At 48.1% G+C, this 18,768-nt stretch overlaps 1 protein-coding gene across 7 annotated transcripts in view; it reads left to right on the top strand.

The window, feature by feature from the left end:
• The window catches only part of EXOC1 (exocyst complex component 1), a 409,496-nt gene that overhangs the window by 97,316 nt on the left and 293,412 nt on the right, over positions 1–18,768 (top strand). For all 7 annotated transcript variants that reach the window (XM_078678171.1, XM_078678169.1, XM_078678170.1 and 4 more), the window contains exons 3-4: positions 1,904–2,034; positions 5,816–5,975. In XM_078678171.1, the coding sequence (XP_078534297.1) occupies positions 1,904–2,034; positions 5,816–5,975 (291 nt within the window). The remainder of the gene's footprint in view (positions 1–1,903; positions 2,035–5,815; positions 5,976–18,768) is intronic.

Genomic DNA, 18,768 nt, shown 5'->3' with positions numbered 1-18,768 from the left:
TAGGACTGGTTCCTATTCCAGCCAAGACAGCAAAGAATCTGGGGATGTCCCTTGAAAACCAGTTATTTGTTAAGACACAGGTCTCAAAAGTCAGTGTGACTTCTTTACATTATCTGCTGCTTTTACGCAAATGTTTACCTTTTTTGCCGCTAGACCATTGTGAGCTAATTTTTCATTCTGTCTACAGTAGACTGTTTTAATGCGTATGTTGGGCTTCCTAATATCACTGTTACTTGTTCCATATATTGCCGCCAGATTTGCTATTTACCATTTTTCGCCGTAAATTAATGTCTTCTCATCTACAAGGGCTGCGCCGGCTAAAAATACCAAAAAGAGTCAAAAAAGCTTTATGTGCTTGTCATAAAGCAAAGTTGGCAAAGGGTCAACTGATTTAAGAGCCCATATTACTTCTTATTGCCCTTCACGATCCCTGCGCTCATGTTCTGGGGTACTACTCAAGTTTCACAAAATTAAAAGAGTACAAAGAAGTGAAAGATTTTTCTTCTATCTCTCTTCTGGGCATTGGAATGACCCTCCTTTTGGTATTAGGAATTAAACCAATTACTTTGCCTTAAGGAGAAACATTGAAACATGGCTGTTTAACTAAAGGATGCTTTGATGTTGTTTTGTTCTTTTGCTCCAGGGTGCCCATTGTTCTTGAGCAATCATTAAGCTTTACAAATGGCAGGTAGGTCAATAAATTAAAATAAATAAGTGACTGTTAGACCTGGCATCTTTGGCGTGGTTTACCCTGTCTTTTTGCCGCTACCTCCTGTATTTTTGATGCTGTGCTGGATTTAGTTTTTCTTCTGACTACAGTGGACTCCCAAACCACCTACCATCCAATTCAACCAGCTAACAGGCGCACATGTCCACCATTCCCAATAAAATCTCACGCCCTCCCTTTAACACCATCTTCAATAAATCTATCATTCAAAACACGAAGGTAAATTGAATCAGATTTCAAGAGCACCAACTTAACACAATTAATCCTACAAGGAAAAAGAAAGCAAGCACATGTTACTAACTACCAGTATTTTCCTTTAACCTATCTTCTCTAATTGCATGCTACTCGCCACAAAGGGATTCGACCTCTCATCAGGGGTGGTAAACACTAAATAAATAACCTTTACAGTTACAATAAAGGTAATATAAAGAGTGGAACTGTCTAGGTGACCTACATACTTGTTCTAATCCCCCATCACCTTTCCATTGTGGGTTTGTTTAATTCTGTATCAGCCTGTCAGTTCACCATATTGCATGCAGCAACTGGCAGTTTAATATGCCCCTGCTTCACTTCTTGGAGCTGGATCACCCTATATCAAACACCCCAAAAAATCGGCTCTGTGGACAGTGTGTTATACTAAAGTTACTCCCCGTACAAATATACTGATTGAGTTATGTGTTTTTGAAAAATAAAAATCTACGTCCGTTGCTTTTAAATATGGAAGCCTGATACTTGGCCTGCGGAAATTATGAGCACCACTTGTTCATGCGCTAATTACTGCTGACCCTGGGTTTGAAAATTAGCAGCTGTGCAACTCGGACCCGATTCCAATGTGCCCTTCGCCCCTCAGGACTCGAGATGTGCACTCGCTCTAGGAGGATGCAAAACAGCGGCGCGTGCAATTTGCATTCTTGATTAACGACAGGTTTTATCTGCTGCCCGTCGTGGTAGCAGTCTCTAGCCTCTGAAATAATTTGGTCGCCATGTAATCCTGCTTCTGATAAAAACTAGAGTTAATACTGAAATAGGACAGTTTGCGCCTGTAACAGGATTTGCGTATTATAATACTGATGTCAATATACACATCCATTTCCTCTTAAAACGCTGAGCAAGTGCAAACAATCTTGTTGAAAGACAAAATGTCATTCGAAACCTAAGACTTGTGTGTTTTTTCAGTCACAACAGAACGTCCGGTACAAGTAAATGTAGTGAAAGTGAGGAAGTCCGACAAGGGGGATTCCTACAAAAGACAGACGGCATGGACCCTGCGAGACCTTGCTGTTGTGGATGCCAAGGACGCCATTAAAGTAAGTTATGCTGTGCTCAGCGATTTAGTTTTTTTTGTTTTTTCAAGACCTGATTTAACAATGCATTTTGTTATCTTCTTGACTATTCCATTACGATAACATAACCTAATCTACATTCCACTCTGTCATTCCAACGGGAAGAACAAAAGCAAAGCAGGCATAAAACGGTGTCACTGTAATGACTTTAAACCAGATGTGTTTTCACTAAACACCTAAAATCCCCCAATGTCCAGCTTGCAGCTTATTTAGGGCAGGGCATTTAAGCAGTTGTGTAGCAACAATGGAAAAAGACCAGCCTCCTCTCTTTCTCACAGGGATAGCAAGGTTGATACAGATAATACAGTATAACAGATATTAGCAGTTAATAATTTAGGCCCTCATTACAATGGCGGTCGGCTGGACCGCAGACCGCCATCGCGTCGGGCAGGTGACCGTCTGACAATGAGTCAGCGGTCAGCTGCCCTATTATAATGGGACAGCCGTGCAGGTGCTCATAAAGTGCTCTTTTCTACTGCGGCTTGTGCTGCTGCCCAGGAATAGAGTTGCAGCTCAAGCTTCCGTAGAAAAAGCAACTTTGTGCACATCCATGTACCGTGTGCCAGGTGCCTGGCACACAGTGCATGGATGGGTAGGGGAGCACTACATGTGCCCCCAGGGCCACTTAACAGTGGGATACGGGGGACCTGCTTGGGGTCCCCAAAGTCCCTTTTAGTCTGCCTGTTCATGGCATACCCTAATCCCTATGGCAGTGCCTGCGCAGGCATCACCTCCATTGTAGGGTTAGGAATCCAACCGCCGTCCCGACAGGGATCTTTGATCCTGTCGGAAGCAGTGGTCCTACCCCCGACCTCTGCCTCTGCGGTCTGACTTTCTGCATGGCTGCATTGTAATGCTGAGGTCGGGCCAATGCCCTGGAAAGCGGGCGGACCGCCACCGACTGCCTGTCTGTGGCGGCCCACCCCTCATTGCAATGAGTGCCTGTCCAGTGAGAACGCAAGTATCAGGATTGCCTGAAAGATAGGCATACATACAGGGTGCCCTGAAAAAACAAGAGAGCAATTGGACTATACTAGGACAGGAAAGGAGCAACGCCAAAGCAGGCATTATTGGACTCCGACATACCTGAAGAGCTGACTATCGTTATTAAGCACATCTGACACTGACAACTTCAGCAAATGTGTGATATATTCTTGTGCCCACAGAACCAAGATCTGAAAAAAGTTTGGCCATATTTAAGCTAAGTGACGCTGAAACTTGTAGACGACATGGATGAAGGGTGAGTGAACCCTCTGTGCACTAATCTTGTGAATTTCACACAGAAAGAAAGATGCTGTAGTGATTACAATGTTAAGAGTTCAGTAGCCATGAGAGAGATAATAATAATAGAGCTGGCGTTCTCAAAAGCATAATGAAAGGAGTCTGGTCATTCTTTATTGGGCATAAGACTTACTCAGTGAGCAATGATCCAATAAGACCCATTAAATGAGGGAATCGGTGTCAATCGTCTCTCCATGCAACTTATGAGTACGGGTTAGCATCATTAAGACAATGGCTGCCCTTTTAACAGAATTTAGTCTACAGAAAGTTTAATTTAGATTTTTTTGATTTTTGTGTATAGCCCCAATGTCACACACATCAGGAAGGAACACTAAAATTAAACCTGACATAAGGCATAAGAAGCTTCCCTGGGGAAGACATGCCCAAGTCTGAGTTCTTGTCACTCTCCAAAGTGCCACATAGTACTGCCTGAACCCTCACAGTGGTATTAATACTTCATATTTTATTCCACTGAGTTATACATTGTGTGCACAACTAGAGCAGTTAACCCAAAGCAAACGCATTACTAACAGCAGAACCTCTGATGACTTACAGTTCCCCTGCACAGGCTGAGGTCAAAGTCTCTCCTCATAGCCTCTTAAGAGAAGCTTTACTTGTATGAACTGGTGCGAGAAAGAGAAACTGTGTGACTTAGTTAATTTATCCGAAACCGCACCCTTCCAAAGCCCACCTTCCTGCAGCATTGGCTCCGACTGTAAGAATATGGAGCATCAGTGTGGCCGGTCAATGGGATGGAACTGGGGAAGTGATGCTAGAAAGGAAACCTGGAATAACAGACGAAATTGGTATCACTTTTTTGTTGATGGTCTGTTTAGTTGCCGATCTATTCTATAATGTTTTCCTGCTTCCTTCTCAGCCCCGGGGTTAAAAATTAAGTTTTCTTATATGTTGTAGCTCACTTTTCTAGTACCTTTGGACAGCCCAATCTTTCCTGCTACCCGCTCCTTAATTTTTCTCCATTTTTGTTGTTCCATCTTCCCCAGCTGTTGTTGTATGATCGATCATATGAGGTGAGGGTTGTTTTGCATCAGGGGGGAAGAAGATGTCACTTGTAGCTTGGATGTTAGCAATTGAAATAAAGAGAATTGCTTACTTGCTTTTTGCCTTTATCTATATCTTGTAAACTAAATACATAGAAGATTGCAAATCTCTCAGTAGCTAACATCCAGTAGATCTTTACCTAATGGTTCTGCAACTTCTGCTGATTTTGTTATGCTAGTACAGATTCCTAGGGTTAACAGGTTCTCCTCTTCTGTGAGTGAGTCAGTTGCTCCAAACCTGTTCTAATGAGTGTTGTTAGAGTTCATTATAAATGTTCCAAAGTGTACTGCAGCACTCCGTATAATGTTCAGTATGGCCCTCTTCTACCTTATGAATGACCATATAAATGAGAGCTTGTTTACCCGATTCTGGCATGTCAGGGTGAAGATTGAAAAGTTAGTCCATTAGCCATAACCTTTAATTTAATTTTTGAAAGTATATGAATACTGAGATGCCAATTGTAAAATTACCCTGTATACACCTGCAATGTGCCCCGGAAGTAATGTGTAGCCTAATGGATCATTTAGACTCTCAAGGTTTCATTTCTGTTGCCCCTTTATGGTGTTCAACCCATTTGTGCATTTCATATAAACTAGGGGTGGGCAGAACTCCAGAGAGTTACGTAAAAACTCTGCGAGATTCCGCGGAGGTCTGCCAATGGGTGAAAAATATGCACCTCGCCCTGCTCACGCTGCAATTTAGCGCCGGTAGTGCTGAAAATCAGACCGAGTGCACCAGGCATTGGGTAAGAGCGTGCGGCCATTCGAGTAGATTTTTCTGCCGATCAACATATACCTAAGGGGCAGCAAATCTACTCAAACGGCAGCCTTCTGACCGCAACCTCCCACATTAGAAAATCACGATAGGGAGTGCCAAATCTCGCATTTTCTGAAGCTTTGCGGGAGAAATAGTCTGTGGCAATTGGTAGAATTTGGCCAGAACTCTGCATTAAAGAGTAACACATAGTGACCAAAATCTCTCCAATTGTGCGGGCGGAACAAAAAGTTCTGCACACCCTAATATAAACCTGCATTTTAAAAAACTTTTTTTGTTTCTCTCCCGCTGTTCCTTTGTTAGTCTGGTCTTTGACCCAATATTTTGTTTCAGTGACATCATACCGTTCTTGTGTCATGACCCTAATGTTGTGACTAGCTTTAATGTGAGCTTTGTTACTAGTGAACAACCAAAGCGAGCACTGCCTAGCCAATTAATTCAAATACTTATAGCAGAAACAGTTGATTTTGACTGATTCAGTAACTTTGAATTTCTTTTTATAAAAGGTGTTTCTATTTGTAATAATCACTTTCCCATTGGAATTAGAAAGTGGTAAACAACATGTCTGACTCAATGATGCACACTTGAGAAAATAAGTGTTCTTTGTGCTTTTTTATTTCTTTTGTAGGAAAATCCAGAATTTGATTTACATTTTGACAAAGTTTACAAATGGGTTGCAAGCAGCACAGCAGAGAAGAATGCTTTTATTTCTTGCATCTGGAAACTGAATCAGCGGTACCTGCGCAAAAAGATTGAATTTGATAATGTTAGCTCACAGCTGTTAGAAGGTATGACGTGCATTGCATCATAAACCTATTTTACGAATATAGCAAATAGAAACGGTTGCCGTCATTACCTCCTTTTGCACAGCGGAACTGTAATATTTAATTCACACTTTTTAAAATTCATGTTAATTTTAATAATTTTTGTTGTTCTGTTTTGATATTTAAGATTCACGTGCGATTTAGGTTTCCATCATATCTCAGAATCACTCAAACCAAACTTTTTGATCGTCATAATTCAGCCCAGTGTCCGAGTTTATTTACTGCTTATTTTGGAAAGTCATGGCCACTGGTCACAATTCATTATGTTTCAACAATAAGTGTATTGTTTATATGTATACATCAAATGAGCTTTCAGTATTTGAAAGTATATATATTTTAAAGCTAACAAATCATGCTGAACTATCATATTTCCAAAATAAAGCTCAATGATACCGAACATTAAATTGAATTATGTCAGTCAAAATATTTTTGAAGGCCCTTGTGTTATTATATAAAAGCACTTCTAATTGATTTCGGATTGTTGACAAATAAAATAGGTGTCGACAGTGATGAAAAGATGAAAGAATACAATTCTCTTGTGCAAAAGGTGGTACTGTGTTGGATCTATAACTATTTGTTGTCCTATAGATTTATGCCATTCTAACTCAAATGTACATGGCACACATATGCATGCTATTTACTAAAGAACGTTTATGCTAACATTTATTGCTACAGTGAAAACATGAAATTCAGTATTACTTCCATGGTAGACCTGAACCATCTTGGACATTGCTGAGAAATACCTACTTTGCCTAATCCATTTTGCATTCACTTTACACCCTCAAGAATTGCCCCAAACTCTCAAGGCCTATTTAATAAGACACTGAACTGGTTCTGGTTAATCTGTCCATAACCGTATACAAGTGAATGTAGAATGACATCACCTATACAGGCGTAATCGCAACATATAATACACCTTTTATTTATAAATGCCAGAGGAGAGTAGGGACAACATGACCTCTCCTCGCACTCAACAATGGTACCACATAGCATCTTACGCTCTACTCGTCTATAAATAGGAAATGTGGACTACAGTTGAGGTCATATGGGATAAAGGGTGATGGAGGTGAATTAGTGAGTGACGGATTGATGTTCTATAATGTAGTGGTGCTGTGTTGTACTGTTTGTGTTTTATTTGTGTGGTGTTGGGTGGTACTTTTTTCGTAGTGTTGTGTTGTGGTGTTAAGTTTTTGTGTGTGTGTCTGTCTGTTTGACTGCCTTTCCCTCCCTCTGGGCATAGCGTAAAACATTTGACTAATGTAGGACTATAAAGGGGCCAGACGTGTACCAGGTACATAGGCATTAAAAAAAATGTTATTTGGATGGTTCTTGACTCTGCAGTAAAATAAAGATTTCTATGGTAAAAATATATTTTCCTAAAATTGTTCAGGTGACGGTACTTTATGGTTGTGATCCAAAACGGATAAAATCCTAGTATTTTACCATCTATGATGAACTGCAATGCCATGACTCCGCTCACTAGATTCACCTCTCATGACGTCACACTGTGGCATTGCACATAATTTCTCCAGTGCCGTGTTGTATGGCACAGTTGTCACATTATTTTCCTAGTGTAACATAAGCTAGGAGCGGGCAATATCTGAGTTCTACTGAGGGGAGAGCATTAAGAGATAAACAAATGAGAGATTAAGACTAGTGTCCAAAAATAGGTGGGGAACTCCAAACATCAGCTGGGAGCAAACATGCTAAAATGCAGAATGTCAGCACTTTTCCTCTAGATACTCGCAACGACTATTGCTGAGAAATGCCGACGGCAGGTTTGCCAGGGTCATTTTCTTAGGTTGTTACCCCTGTACCTCTTTCATATGTAATATACAAGACATGTCAAGTGCATGGTAGTGATCCCCTTGGCTCAATTAGATTTAACAACCGTGGTGCCCCCTTATGTTGGAGATTGTAACACACGCATTTAGCAAGTTAGCAAGTTAGCAGACTTGCCCAGAGAACTGGGAGCATTGCTTCCAAATCCATTGCCAATGAATGTGGAGATTTAGCACCAGAGATTTTAGAATTCACTTATTTTCAACTCCCTAAAGAAGGTAGAGATTTTCTTGAGTAAGTTTGATATCCAACTATGAGTGATTCTTGCAACAAAGTTGAAATCTAAATGTTTTATTACACTATGAGCTGATCTACTTCAGACATGAGTACACAATATTTGGAATAAAATCATTTCAGCATTATAAAAGTAAGGTGTGACCTAAAAATCAATACAACTTCACCAAGCTATCAATGCATTCTGCTTACAACATAGATCTAGAATTGCATTGTTATTAGAGCCTTTATGGAAGGTCTTAAGTGAGTCACCTAATCTGGGAAACTCTCAGTGCCAAATTCAGACATAAAAATTGTTCTTACATTACCCACGGGTTCATCATTTAAACTGATGCATTTTTGCACCCTTCATGAGTTTTTATGGTCTTCTTTATGCAATGGATTTCGGGTTTTGTGAAGTGCATGTATGCCGAGACCTCTAAGCGCTAGCTGTCATTTATTTATACAAGTGAGGAATTGGGAGAAACTATTGTTTTGTCGCAAAGAGCCATGTTTTTAGCAATTTCCTAAATGCTTTTCTATTGGTTTGGTTTTCTGAGACGGATTGTGACAGTTATCTGTCCTACAAGCCATGTCAATAGAAGAACCCTATTAACAAATTAATCGAAAATGGGTCCGTTGCGCATTCTTGCAGCTGCATCATATCAAAGCCATTAATAAGTCTGGTATTGCTATGTGAATAGTTGTGCCCAGCCAAGTAAACACAGCAGATTACATCAATCACCTCACTCAGCTATGAGGAAGGGTGCAACAATAGCATTTCTGGGAAACCTTTTGTTCTGATGGCTACCTCTAACCGCAGATTCTTCACCTTTAGAATATCCGTGGGTGCCAGACTTGATCCGGAGAATTTTAACAGCAGTGATCTCATGTGGTGTTCTATGACTCTGCACTTGGAAGTGATAGAGCAGAGCAGCATAGAAGTACCAACCGAGCACAGACATCCTTTACTTTCTTAGCACAATCCAAAACCTTTAGCCAGTGTGCTGGGAAATCATGACCCTTCTAGCTTCTAAAGGCTTCAAAAGGTGCTTAGAGTGTAGGAAGTAGTTGTCAGTAACAGCCCTGCAAAAGGTGTGCCATTGGTGCTTGGGCGCCGGTCATGACACTTATGTTGTGGGTCATGTGTTCCCTCATGCCCCTCAAGGTGATTAAGGCAAAGCATCACCAAACACAAAAAGAAGTTGCTGTCAAGGTGCAGGTCTCACTCCAGCTCAAAATGGTGTGCCCATTCCGAGTCCCAGTCATGAGGCCATTTCCAAAAACAATCCACTTCCTGCGCAACTTTTTGGGGTAAGTTGAAATCCAATTGCAAGCACAAAAAGAGAATATGGCGTTCAACCTCCTCTCTCCACTCTGACTTGAAAGAGAAGGCGTGAGGCAGTTAGAATTAACATTGCTCTCCTTCGATATCTCCGGTTTCGGAACTGGTTCCTCAGCTGGTCCTGATGTGCTGCCATCACCCATCAGTAGGCAGCAGCCTTCAGGAGGCCATGCTGCATATTATAAGTGCAATTGTGGCTCTCTCTGGCATGCCTTTGGACTCCAGGGAGCTACAGGGACCACCTGGGTGGTTTACTGTTGTCTGTCATCCCTTATGCAACCCCCGGGACCCGTATCCGGACCCATAACAAGTTCTTTAGACGATTCCATCATCCATGCTTGTTCCCATCAGTCTGGTCACAGTATCTACTCCATCGGCGCCAATGAATGAACCAGTGTGAATGACCATATTGGACCTCGAACCAATGTTTGCCTGATCTCGACCAGTGTCATGCTGCATGATAACGAAAGTGCAACTGATCATTATGCAGCCTGATTCTAACCTGGTTCATCTGATGTGATGCAGGTATCAGTAGAGGCGCCATTCTCTTTCTGACTCTGGTTGTAACCAATAAAGGAGAAACAGTGACTCCTAGGACAATGATGTTAAGGAAGGTGATGGATTACTTTCCCTCATTATACTGAAGATTCACTATACTTGGGACAGACACCTCCCCTGAAACAGGACATGACTCTCCACATGAGCCATCTTTGAAGGAAAGCACCTCATTTATGTCAGTGCCCCGAGGGCAGCCGAGGTGTTAGATCATCAGATGCCCTCCATTGAGACAAAAACAGAACTTCTGACATTCTCCAACCTGGACAAATGTTGTTGGAGCCCTTGCTACCATTCAATGATGCTGTCATGTACACCTTGATGGATACAAGGTCCAAGACATATTCTTACCTACCTGTCCGCAATCGCACAGCGATATATGCCTGTGCTCATAATCCAGACTTCCTAACTAAGCAACCAACACCTGAGAGCCTCCTTGTGTAGACCTCAACTAGTAAGGTCAGTCCCAATTCTTTCACAACTCCTCCTCCAAAAGGATTGATGCTTTTGATAGGAGAATGTTTTTGTTGCTAGTCTAGCCCTTGGATCCATAAATGTGGTTTTCTTACTGGACAGGGACACACATACTGTGAGGGTCATGGCCAGCAAGATCTTTACAGCGGTCCCGGAGAATCTCTCAACTTCTCTGACTTCAACATGGCCAGGATGCTGTGACGTACATAATCTCTGCAGGTCTGGATACTACAGATTCCCTTGGCAGGGTTGTTGGCATCAATGTCATGTTTGAGAGGCATGTGTGGATGAGGTCGCTTAGATTCTTTTGCAATGCGCAAGCGTCTCTATTGGATATGCCCTTTGAAAAGATGGACTCTGCGTAAAGAAATGTAAAGACATCATAGTCAGTGCACATTCTTTGGAGTTATTGATGCCAGCGAAATAATAAGTCTGCCATCAGTATAGGTAATTCAGAGTCTATTCTAGGGGACTGGCCTATAGGCAGCATCAGCCTTCCCAGGTAGTCGTAGAGTAGTCAGTCTAGTCATTTGAGGGCCATGGGAACAGCATTGACAGATACCACATGGGGCAGCATGGTGAACATTCCCCCAGTTCCTCCTCCACTGCTGTAGCTGCTGCCGAGCCACCTTAGTATGTCCTCAACATCTCATTTCAGGCTGGTACGAGGCAGGATTCAACATTTCGTCTGAGGCTGGACATTTATAATGTCAGATAAATGGATCTTACAGATTGCCCTAACCTTCCTTTCTTCCCCACCACACCTTCCTCCCACACAGAATGAATTTCGGTGAAGTACTTGCACAAGGTGCATCTTTTGCTTTTCAGTGGTGCAATTAAACATGTACCGGACTTTGAGAAAGGCAAGGGTTAATATTCATGCTACTTTCTCATTCCAAAAAAGGACAGAGGCCTCGCACCTATTCTGGCTCACCACCTGTTGAATTTCTTTCTTCAGTGAGACAAATTCAGAATGCTTGCACTTGCTCAGATTCTTTATGCCCTGGACCCAGCAAACTGAATTGTTGACTGAGACTTGCAGGATGCATATTTCAATATATCCATCCAGCTGATGAACAGGTGTAACTTGCAGTTCAAGGGGGGCCAGAAACACTAGGTTTGCAGTTCTCATCTTTTACCTTACTTGGACACCTCTGGCGTTCGCTAAAGTGATGGCGGGGTTGTGGGTCATCTTCCGAAGTCGGGAGTATATTTATTTCCATACCTCGACAACTGACAGGCTCATCAGTCAGCTGTAGAATGCCTCTGGAAGGTGACCAAACTGTTGACATTGTTGGGCTGCACAATCAATGAGCCAAAATCCCATGTTAGCCCATCACAGAGACTTTCATTCATTGGACGATCCAAGTTTGGAACATTCAGAATATGATCCAGATATTTTGGGGTTTGTTCTGGAGGTCAATGAATTTTTTTTGGTAAATATAGTTTTTATTGGCATTCTGAAATAGAAGGAACATCTAGTACCACATTACAGTAATACGCGCCGGTTCCAAAATACACCATAATCAGCGATATTCATGCCTTTTATACTGTAAGCTCTTTTTGCCCCCCCCCCAACTACCCTCCCCACCCCTGTCAGTGCGCCCCGCTCAACTCCTATAAATGCAACAACCATGAGTACCCTCCTTCTAGTAACGTGCTCTATTTTACCCAATATCGTTAGGAGGATAACGTCTGTGCACGCCCACCAGTCCTATGTACAAAAAAAAAAAAACCCAGTCCACTGGGAAGCGGGCTACATATCCGGCCCCCGGCTCTACAGCACAGCCTCCTCCTCGTCACTCAACCCATCCTCTGCAGCTTTGTCACCAGTGCCTCCCATGCCCTAGCCACTTCCATTGCCTTGTCATTATCTAAACGCCTGGCCTGTTGCAGTCGGAGAGAGCTCTCAGCACGTGCCCAGCGCAGAAAGCCCGCCTTCCACCGCGCATAACTAGGGCCACGGCGTGACTTCCAATGCAAGGTGAGTTCTCGTTTGGCCATAATTAAACCCAAATCACAAAACTTACTAGTGACTTTCGTCCGGGTAGTGTGCGGAAACCAGAGCAATAAGCAAACGCCCATATCTACCTCTTTCCGCCGATCCGTGACCGCGTTCAAACAGGTCACCACCGCAGTCCAATAAGCCGCCAGCGTTGCGCACGACCAAAACATGTGGGCGAAATCTGCTCCGTCCGCGCCGCATCTTGGGCAGAGGGACGTGGCGCCCCCGAAATTTTGCGAAATCTTGACAGGCGTCAAATACGCTCTATGAAGTGTAAAAAACTGGAACAGTTGGAACCTGGCGTTCCGCGTGCCCTTCCAGGCGCGCCGAACCAGTTGAGGCCACGTCGTTTCAGGGATGGGCCTCCTAAGATCCAATTCCCATTTGCCTCGCAGCACATCCAGGGGCAACATGGCCTCCGTCGAAAGCCTCCGGTATAGACAGGTAACGGCCTTGAAAGTGGCAGCTGCCATGACCACATATTGGCAACCCAGACAAGTCGGTGGCTCGGCAAGGCCCCTCCCCAGTGTTTCTGGATACTGGCCACCAGGGCGGCATGTAACAAGTAATCCCCCCGCGGAAGGCCATGAGCGTCGTGCAGCTCCTGAAAGGTCAGCAGCGCCCCATCGCGATATAGGTCTCCAACCATGTGCAACCCAAGTTCCTCCCAGGTTGCTAGCGCCGACCAATCCCCACCATGCGGGAGGACCGTGCACATCCCCAGAGGAATTTCCGGGGCATATGGGCGAGTGGTGCCCGCGAGCCTGTGACTCCGGAGCCAACAGAGGCGAATAGTGCGCTCCTCGAGGGTAAGGCGGCCTAATTCGAGCTTCTGGCCCAGCACTATGAAAGAGATGACGTGTCTCGGGAACAGCCTACCCTGAGGCCCCTCCGGACCATTGGAGTTGCGCCGCCAGATAGTACCACTCAAAATCCGGGACCGCCAACCCCCCATCAGCCCTGGGACGCATCAAAGTTGTTCAAGCGACCCGGCGTCTACCCGATCCCCAGATGAATCCCGTGGTTAAGGAGCGAAGTTTGCGAAATACCGACACCGGCACCCACACCGGCAGGGTACGAAATAAATACAGTAGACGAGGAAGAGCAATCATCTTCAGCAATGCCACCCGACCTGCTACCGAGAGGGGCAGGGCTCGCCAGAACCCTATGGAACCCTGTAGATTCCTGATCGCTCTGTTGATGTTGCCTTCCAGCAGATCTAATTGAGTGTGGTAAATCTGAGTGCCCAGATAGGGGAGGCAACGGTGTTCCCAGCGAAGGTTCCCCTCCATCCGAGATTCACCGTCCTTCGGTGCCACCGGGAAGAGGCACGACTTCCCCCAATTGACCCGCAGCCCCGAAAGATCGCCGAAGCAAATAGAAGGCGCTTCACCCCACGAAGGGAATCATCGGTATCTGCCAAAAACATCAACAAATCATCTGCGTATAAGGAGATGTAGTGAGGGTTGCCCCTCAGTGCCAGGCCCTCATAGGTCCGTCCCATCTGAGCATGAGCCGCCAGCGGCTCTATGGCCAGTGCGAAGAGTAATGGGGATAGGGAACAGCCCTGACGCGTCCCCCGGCCAACAGGATATGCCGCCGATATTGTAGCTCCCGTCTTCACTCTAGCCGTGGCCGCGTTATACAGTAAAGCCGTCCATTTCACGAATCGTTCTCCTAGCCCAAACACCTCCAAGACCCGGAACATGTATGGCCACTCCACACTGTCAAAGGCTTTTTCGATATCAATCGAAAGCACGGCGGCCTCCGGGAGCCCTCCGAAATCACCTCCCATGACCCGCAATAAGCGGCGCACACATGTGGCAGTGGTGTGCTGGGGAAGGAAGCCCGCCTGGTCCGGGTGGACCAATGTGCACATATGGGCAAGCAGCCGCGTCGCGAGGACCCTTCTCAGGATTTTGTAATCATTCGTGAGCATAGATAGGGGGCGGTAGGACAGGCAAGAGCCGGCCTCTCCCCCTCGCTTCAAGAGGGGTATTATGATGGCCTCCCGGGAGGTTGCGGGAAGAACCCCAGCGTCCCATGCCTCCCTATAAACAGCGTGCAGCCGCGGGGCCAAGACGTCAATGTAAGCCGCATAGAGCTCAATCGGTAGGCCATCTGCGCCGAGCCATGTGTTTGATGGCCGCGCGTATTTCCCCCACAGAGATCTCGTCACCTAGCTTGTCCCCATGCTCCGGCTCAAGGCGCGGCAACTGTGCGGTAGCTAGGAAGTCATCCAGTCCCTCTGGCGCACTGGGAATCGTGCTCTGATACAGTCGCGCATAGTACTCGGAAAACTGACCATTGATGTCGGTTTGGGTGTCGACCCAGCGCCCCTCCGCCGTGGCTAGAGCCAAGATCGGGGTGCCACGGGCCGCAGGATTGGCCAGCCAAGCCAACAGGGAGCCCACCTTATCGCGCTCAGCGTGCGCCCTAACAAGATACTCCTTATGATCGAAGCAGCGGAGTCGCTCCATCTGCACCGCGACCTCCTCGTGGCCGGCTGAGACTGCCTCGGTCTTGCGGGCCCCCGCCGTGGCCGAAATACAGGCACCTCTAATCACCGCCTTGAAGGCGTCCCATTCAAGGGCCCTGCTCGATGCGGTACCCTCATTCGCCGCAAAATAGCCCTCCACGCTGTCTTGCACCGAGGCCTTAAAGGCCGAGTCTTCCAACGCCAACGAGTTCAGCCGCCACATGGGAATAGCCTGGCGCTGCCTGAACCACCGCACCATCACCAAGCAAGGGTTATGGTCAGAAATTGTTCTTGCCAAATACTCGCTGTGGCGTATCAGACCCTGGATATCTGGTGAACAGAGGACACTATCAAGCCGGACATGGAGATCGTGCGGGGAGGAATAGAAGGAATAATCCCTCTCGGCGGGATGCTGCGTCCGCCAGGCATCGACCAATCCCCACATAGATTGCCACTCCCGTCTCCCTTTCGCCATCCTATGAACCGCCGACTGCGCAAGCGGTGGGTGCGACCTGTCCAACTCCACATCTGTTACCGAATTGAAATCCCCTCCAAGGAGGACCGTGCCCGCTAGGACTGTCGCCAATTTCCCTGATAATCGTGCAAAGAAAGCCGCTTGCTCCACATTCGGGGCATACACACTACACAGCGTCAAATCCCTCCCATCAAGCCTACCCTGTACAGCCACATATCTCCCATCAGGATCCACTAACATTTCTAGGGGCTGGAATGGGACCCCCGCCCTCACCCAGATTAAAACTCCCCGCGCAAAAGCCGAGTAAGTAGTATAAAACAGCTGGCCCCGCCACCTGCGCTGCAAGGCCCGCCCCTCGGTTTGGTCAATATGCGTCTCCTGCAGAAAAGCTACTTGGATCCCTCTGCGGACTAGGTAGGCATGCACCTTGTGTCGTTTCAGCATGGAATTCAGCCCCCATACATTCCAAGTTACACATTTCACTTCAGGTAAGGTCCCCATTCAAAAGTATATAGACATTACGAACCATTAGTAGAATCCCAGGCGCACCGACCGTTCCCTTGAATCCCTAACTCACACAACCTAGTGGGCACGTTGATAGACCCCCCCCAACCCAGAACAACCCCAACAAACCCTCAGCCCACCCTCCCCCAGAACAGGTGCCAAACCAATGTTACCCATCCAAACCCAAACCCCCGCTAACGGGGCACTCTGGTAGCTACCAGAGACTCACAAGGTACGTGAGGTAGAGGGGGTGGCCGCCCCCGCTCCACTGTCCAATCTCGCACACACCAACTTCCTCACCCCAGCTGCGCCCGGCCCCACCCGCACTCCCCTCCCCTTCAGCCCACCCCACATCAGGAGAAAAGTAAACCCCCCATCAGGTCCAGCAAATGTCCCCACAGCCACCCCAGGCGTCTCCATGCCACAGTTCCAGCATGCCCCCTTACTGTTCAGTACGCAGCATCCCAGAGGGTCACTCGTCTATCAGGTCGTCAGCAGTCCGGGGGGTGACCTGAGGTAGTTCACTGGGAGCCTCCTCCGAGCCCCCGGATTCCCCCTCGTCCGATCCCTGCCGGGAACCAGATTCCACCAGGGAGGCGGTCGCAGTTGCTCTGGAGATGGCAGACACCGCCTGGAGGGCCGCCGACTGCTCCAGATCCGTTTGCGATGCCGACGGGAATCGTTTGGGCGACGTGCGTTTCCGGTTGCGCCAGCTCCTGCGGGGCTGCGGGCGTGCCTCAGGTGGCACATCCCATTTGCCAGCGCCGTCCGTGCCCGCTCGGTACCACTCCAACCACTGCCAGGCGTCCTCCGGTGTGTCACAGAAAGTTGCCACACCATCCACCAGCACCTTCAGGCGTGCCGGGAACAATAGCGAATACTGCACCCCCTCATCCCGGAGGGCCTTCTTGACCGCCAGGAAGGAGAAGCGGCCTCGCTGCACTTCCTGAGAGTAATCAGGATAAAGAGAGACGAATGCATTGTCCACCTTATATGGGCCAGACGCCCGGGCCTGTCGCAAGATGATATCTTGGTCTTTAAAATGCAGCAGGCGCGCTACCACAGGATGAGGGGGGCGGCCCAGCGCCGGCGGGCCGGTACTCGATGCGCTCTTTCCAGGGTATAAAAGTGTGTCAGGCCCTCAGGGGCAACCACATCCCTCAGCCACGCTTCCAGATAGGCGACCATGTCAGTCCCCTCGATTTTTTCAGGCAGCCCGACCACCCGAATGTTGTTGCGCCTATTGCGCCCTTCCGCGTCCTCAGCCCTCTTCTCCAGGTGTTGCACTCGCCGTAGTAGGTCGCCCATCGTCGCATCCGTCGCCTTCTGAGCCGGCTCCAATCGTTCCAGCACCAGCTCGGTGCTTTTGACACGATCCTTCAACTTGTTGTGGTCTGCCTTCAATAATCCCAGGCTGGTCGCCACCTGTGCGATATCTTGATGTAGCGCGGTTCGTGTATCCGATATGGCCTTAAGGATCTGGTCCATCTGCTGTTGTTGCAGTCCTGCGGACTGGCTTCTGGGCAAGCCCTGCTCCAGGGGGTCCTGGGAGTCTTCAACCTGGTCGACCGGCTCCGTCCCCGGCACTTTGCGCGATTTCCCCATTTCGCAGTCCCGGGCCGACTGCCCGGTGTAATATCAAGGCGCCGGCACTGCCAAACGCCCATCTCAGGGACAGGAGGCGGTCACTCGTCACCCTCAGCAAGGTCGGGGGATGGGCGAGCTGAGAGGCCACCCTGCCAGCCTCCTATGTAGGTCGTCCCGAGCTGTAGGAATCGTGCTCAGTGGGAGAGCACCACCCGCGAACTCTACCTTCGCCCGGAGAGGCCTGTATCAGGCACACAATAGCCAATCCGATTGGGCTTTGCGACAGTTCCCAACCAAGACCTGGTTCTTTCCTGCCAGTTGGCTATGACATAGAAACATCCAACGTCATGCACCTGGGCGCCAAGTCCCCAGCTCCAAACCGCAGCTAGAAGGCGCTATCTTCTATATACTCTTGCTGCAAGTTCAGGTCTCCCTCTGCGCCTAGTGGCTTGAGCCAGAGCAAGCAGTACTGCGTCCTAGGCAGGCCGCCGCGACGCACCGTCCATCCGGGCAGCCTCACAGCTGCATCGCCAGAACCCTCCAAAGCACTATCGATCGCCACCACCAGTTCAGGTCAGGACATCTGCCAGGCACCAATCGCCGTTTGCAGCCAAGGGGGTAGCCTCTGCGCTCAGTACGCCACACCGTGAGGTCAGCGTCGTAGTCCGCACTGACCTGGAAACGTCCCCAGGAGCGTTATGGGCCTAGGTCCTCAGTGGGCAAAGCTGTGGTATTAGCAGGGGAGGGATGAAGCAGTCCCAAGGACGTTAGCAACAGATGGTGGCCAGAACTGCTCCACCCCGCACGCCCGCACACTCAAGCCCCCAGGACGGCAGAGCTCTCCACGTGGATCCGGGTCATCAACAGAAGTCCCCTCCCCGCAAGGGCCGCCGGCCGCTACAATCCGCTCACCACGACCGGTCCGTCCGCCAGATGCGTGGGCGGCGCCCGTCACTCCAGCCGGCACAGCCACAGGTCCGCCCCAGGGCGTCCGTCTCCTCGAAAGTTCTCACCGCTGCCTGGGGGGGGGGTGCGGGGTGGCACAGTCCGCTGCCAGCCGCCGAGTGGGTGATCAGGTCCGACGCGGCGAGCTGGTCCCGATCGCCCCCTCTCCTCCCCCCCCCCCGCCGTCGCCGCTGGTGCACTTAGGCCGCAAGCACTGGGAAGAAGGCAGTCGGCTGCAGACACACTTGAGGCCGGGGATGAGCGGCCCGATGCAGGCCCGATCAAGATGGCCGGGGTCCCCTGGGAGGCCTTTGCTCTTGGCCCCTCCGATGT

This window comes from Lissotriton helveticus, chromosome 2_2 (assembly GCF_964261635.1).
Source record: "Lissotriton helveticus chromosome 2_2, aLisHel1.1, whole genome shotgun sequence".
Taxonomy (NCBI): domain Eukaryota; kingdom Metazoa; phylum Chordata; class Amphibia; order Caudata; family Salamandridae; genus Lissotriton; species Lissotriton helveticus.
The sequence above is the reverse complement of the archived record's forward strand: the minus strand, read 5'-3'. Positions and strand labels throughout refer to the sequence as shown.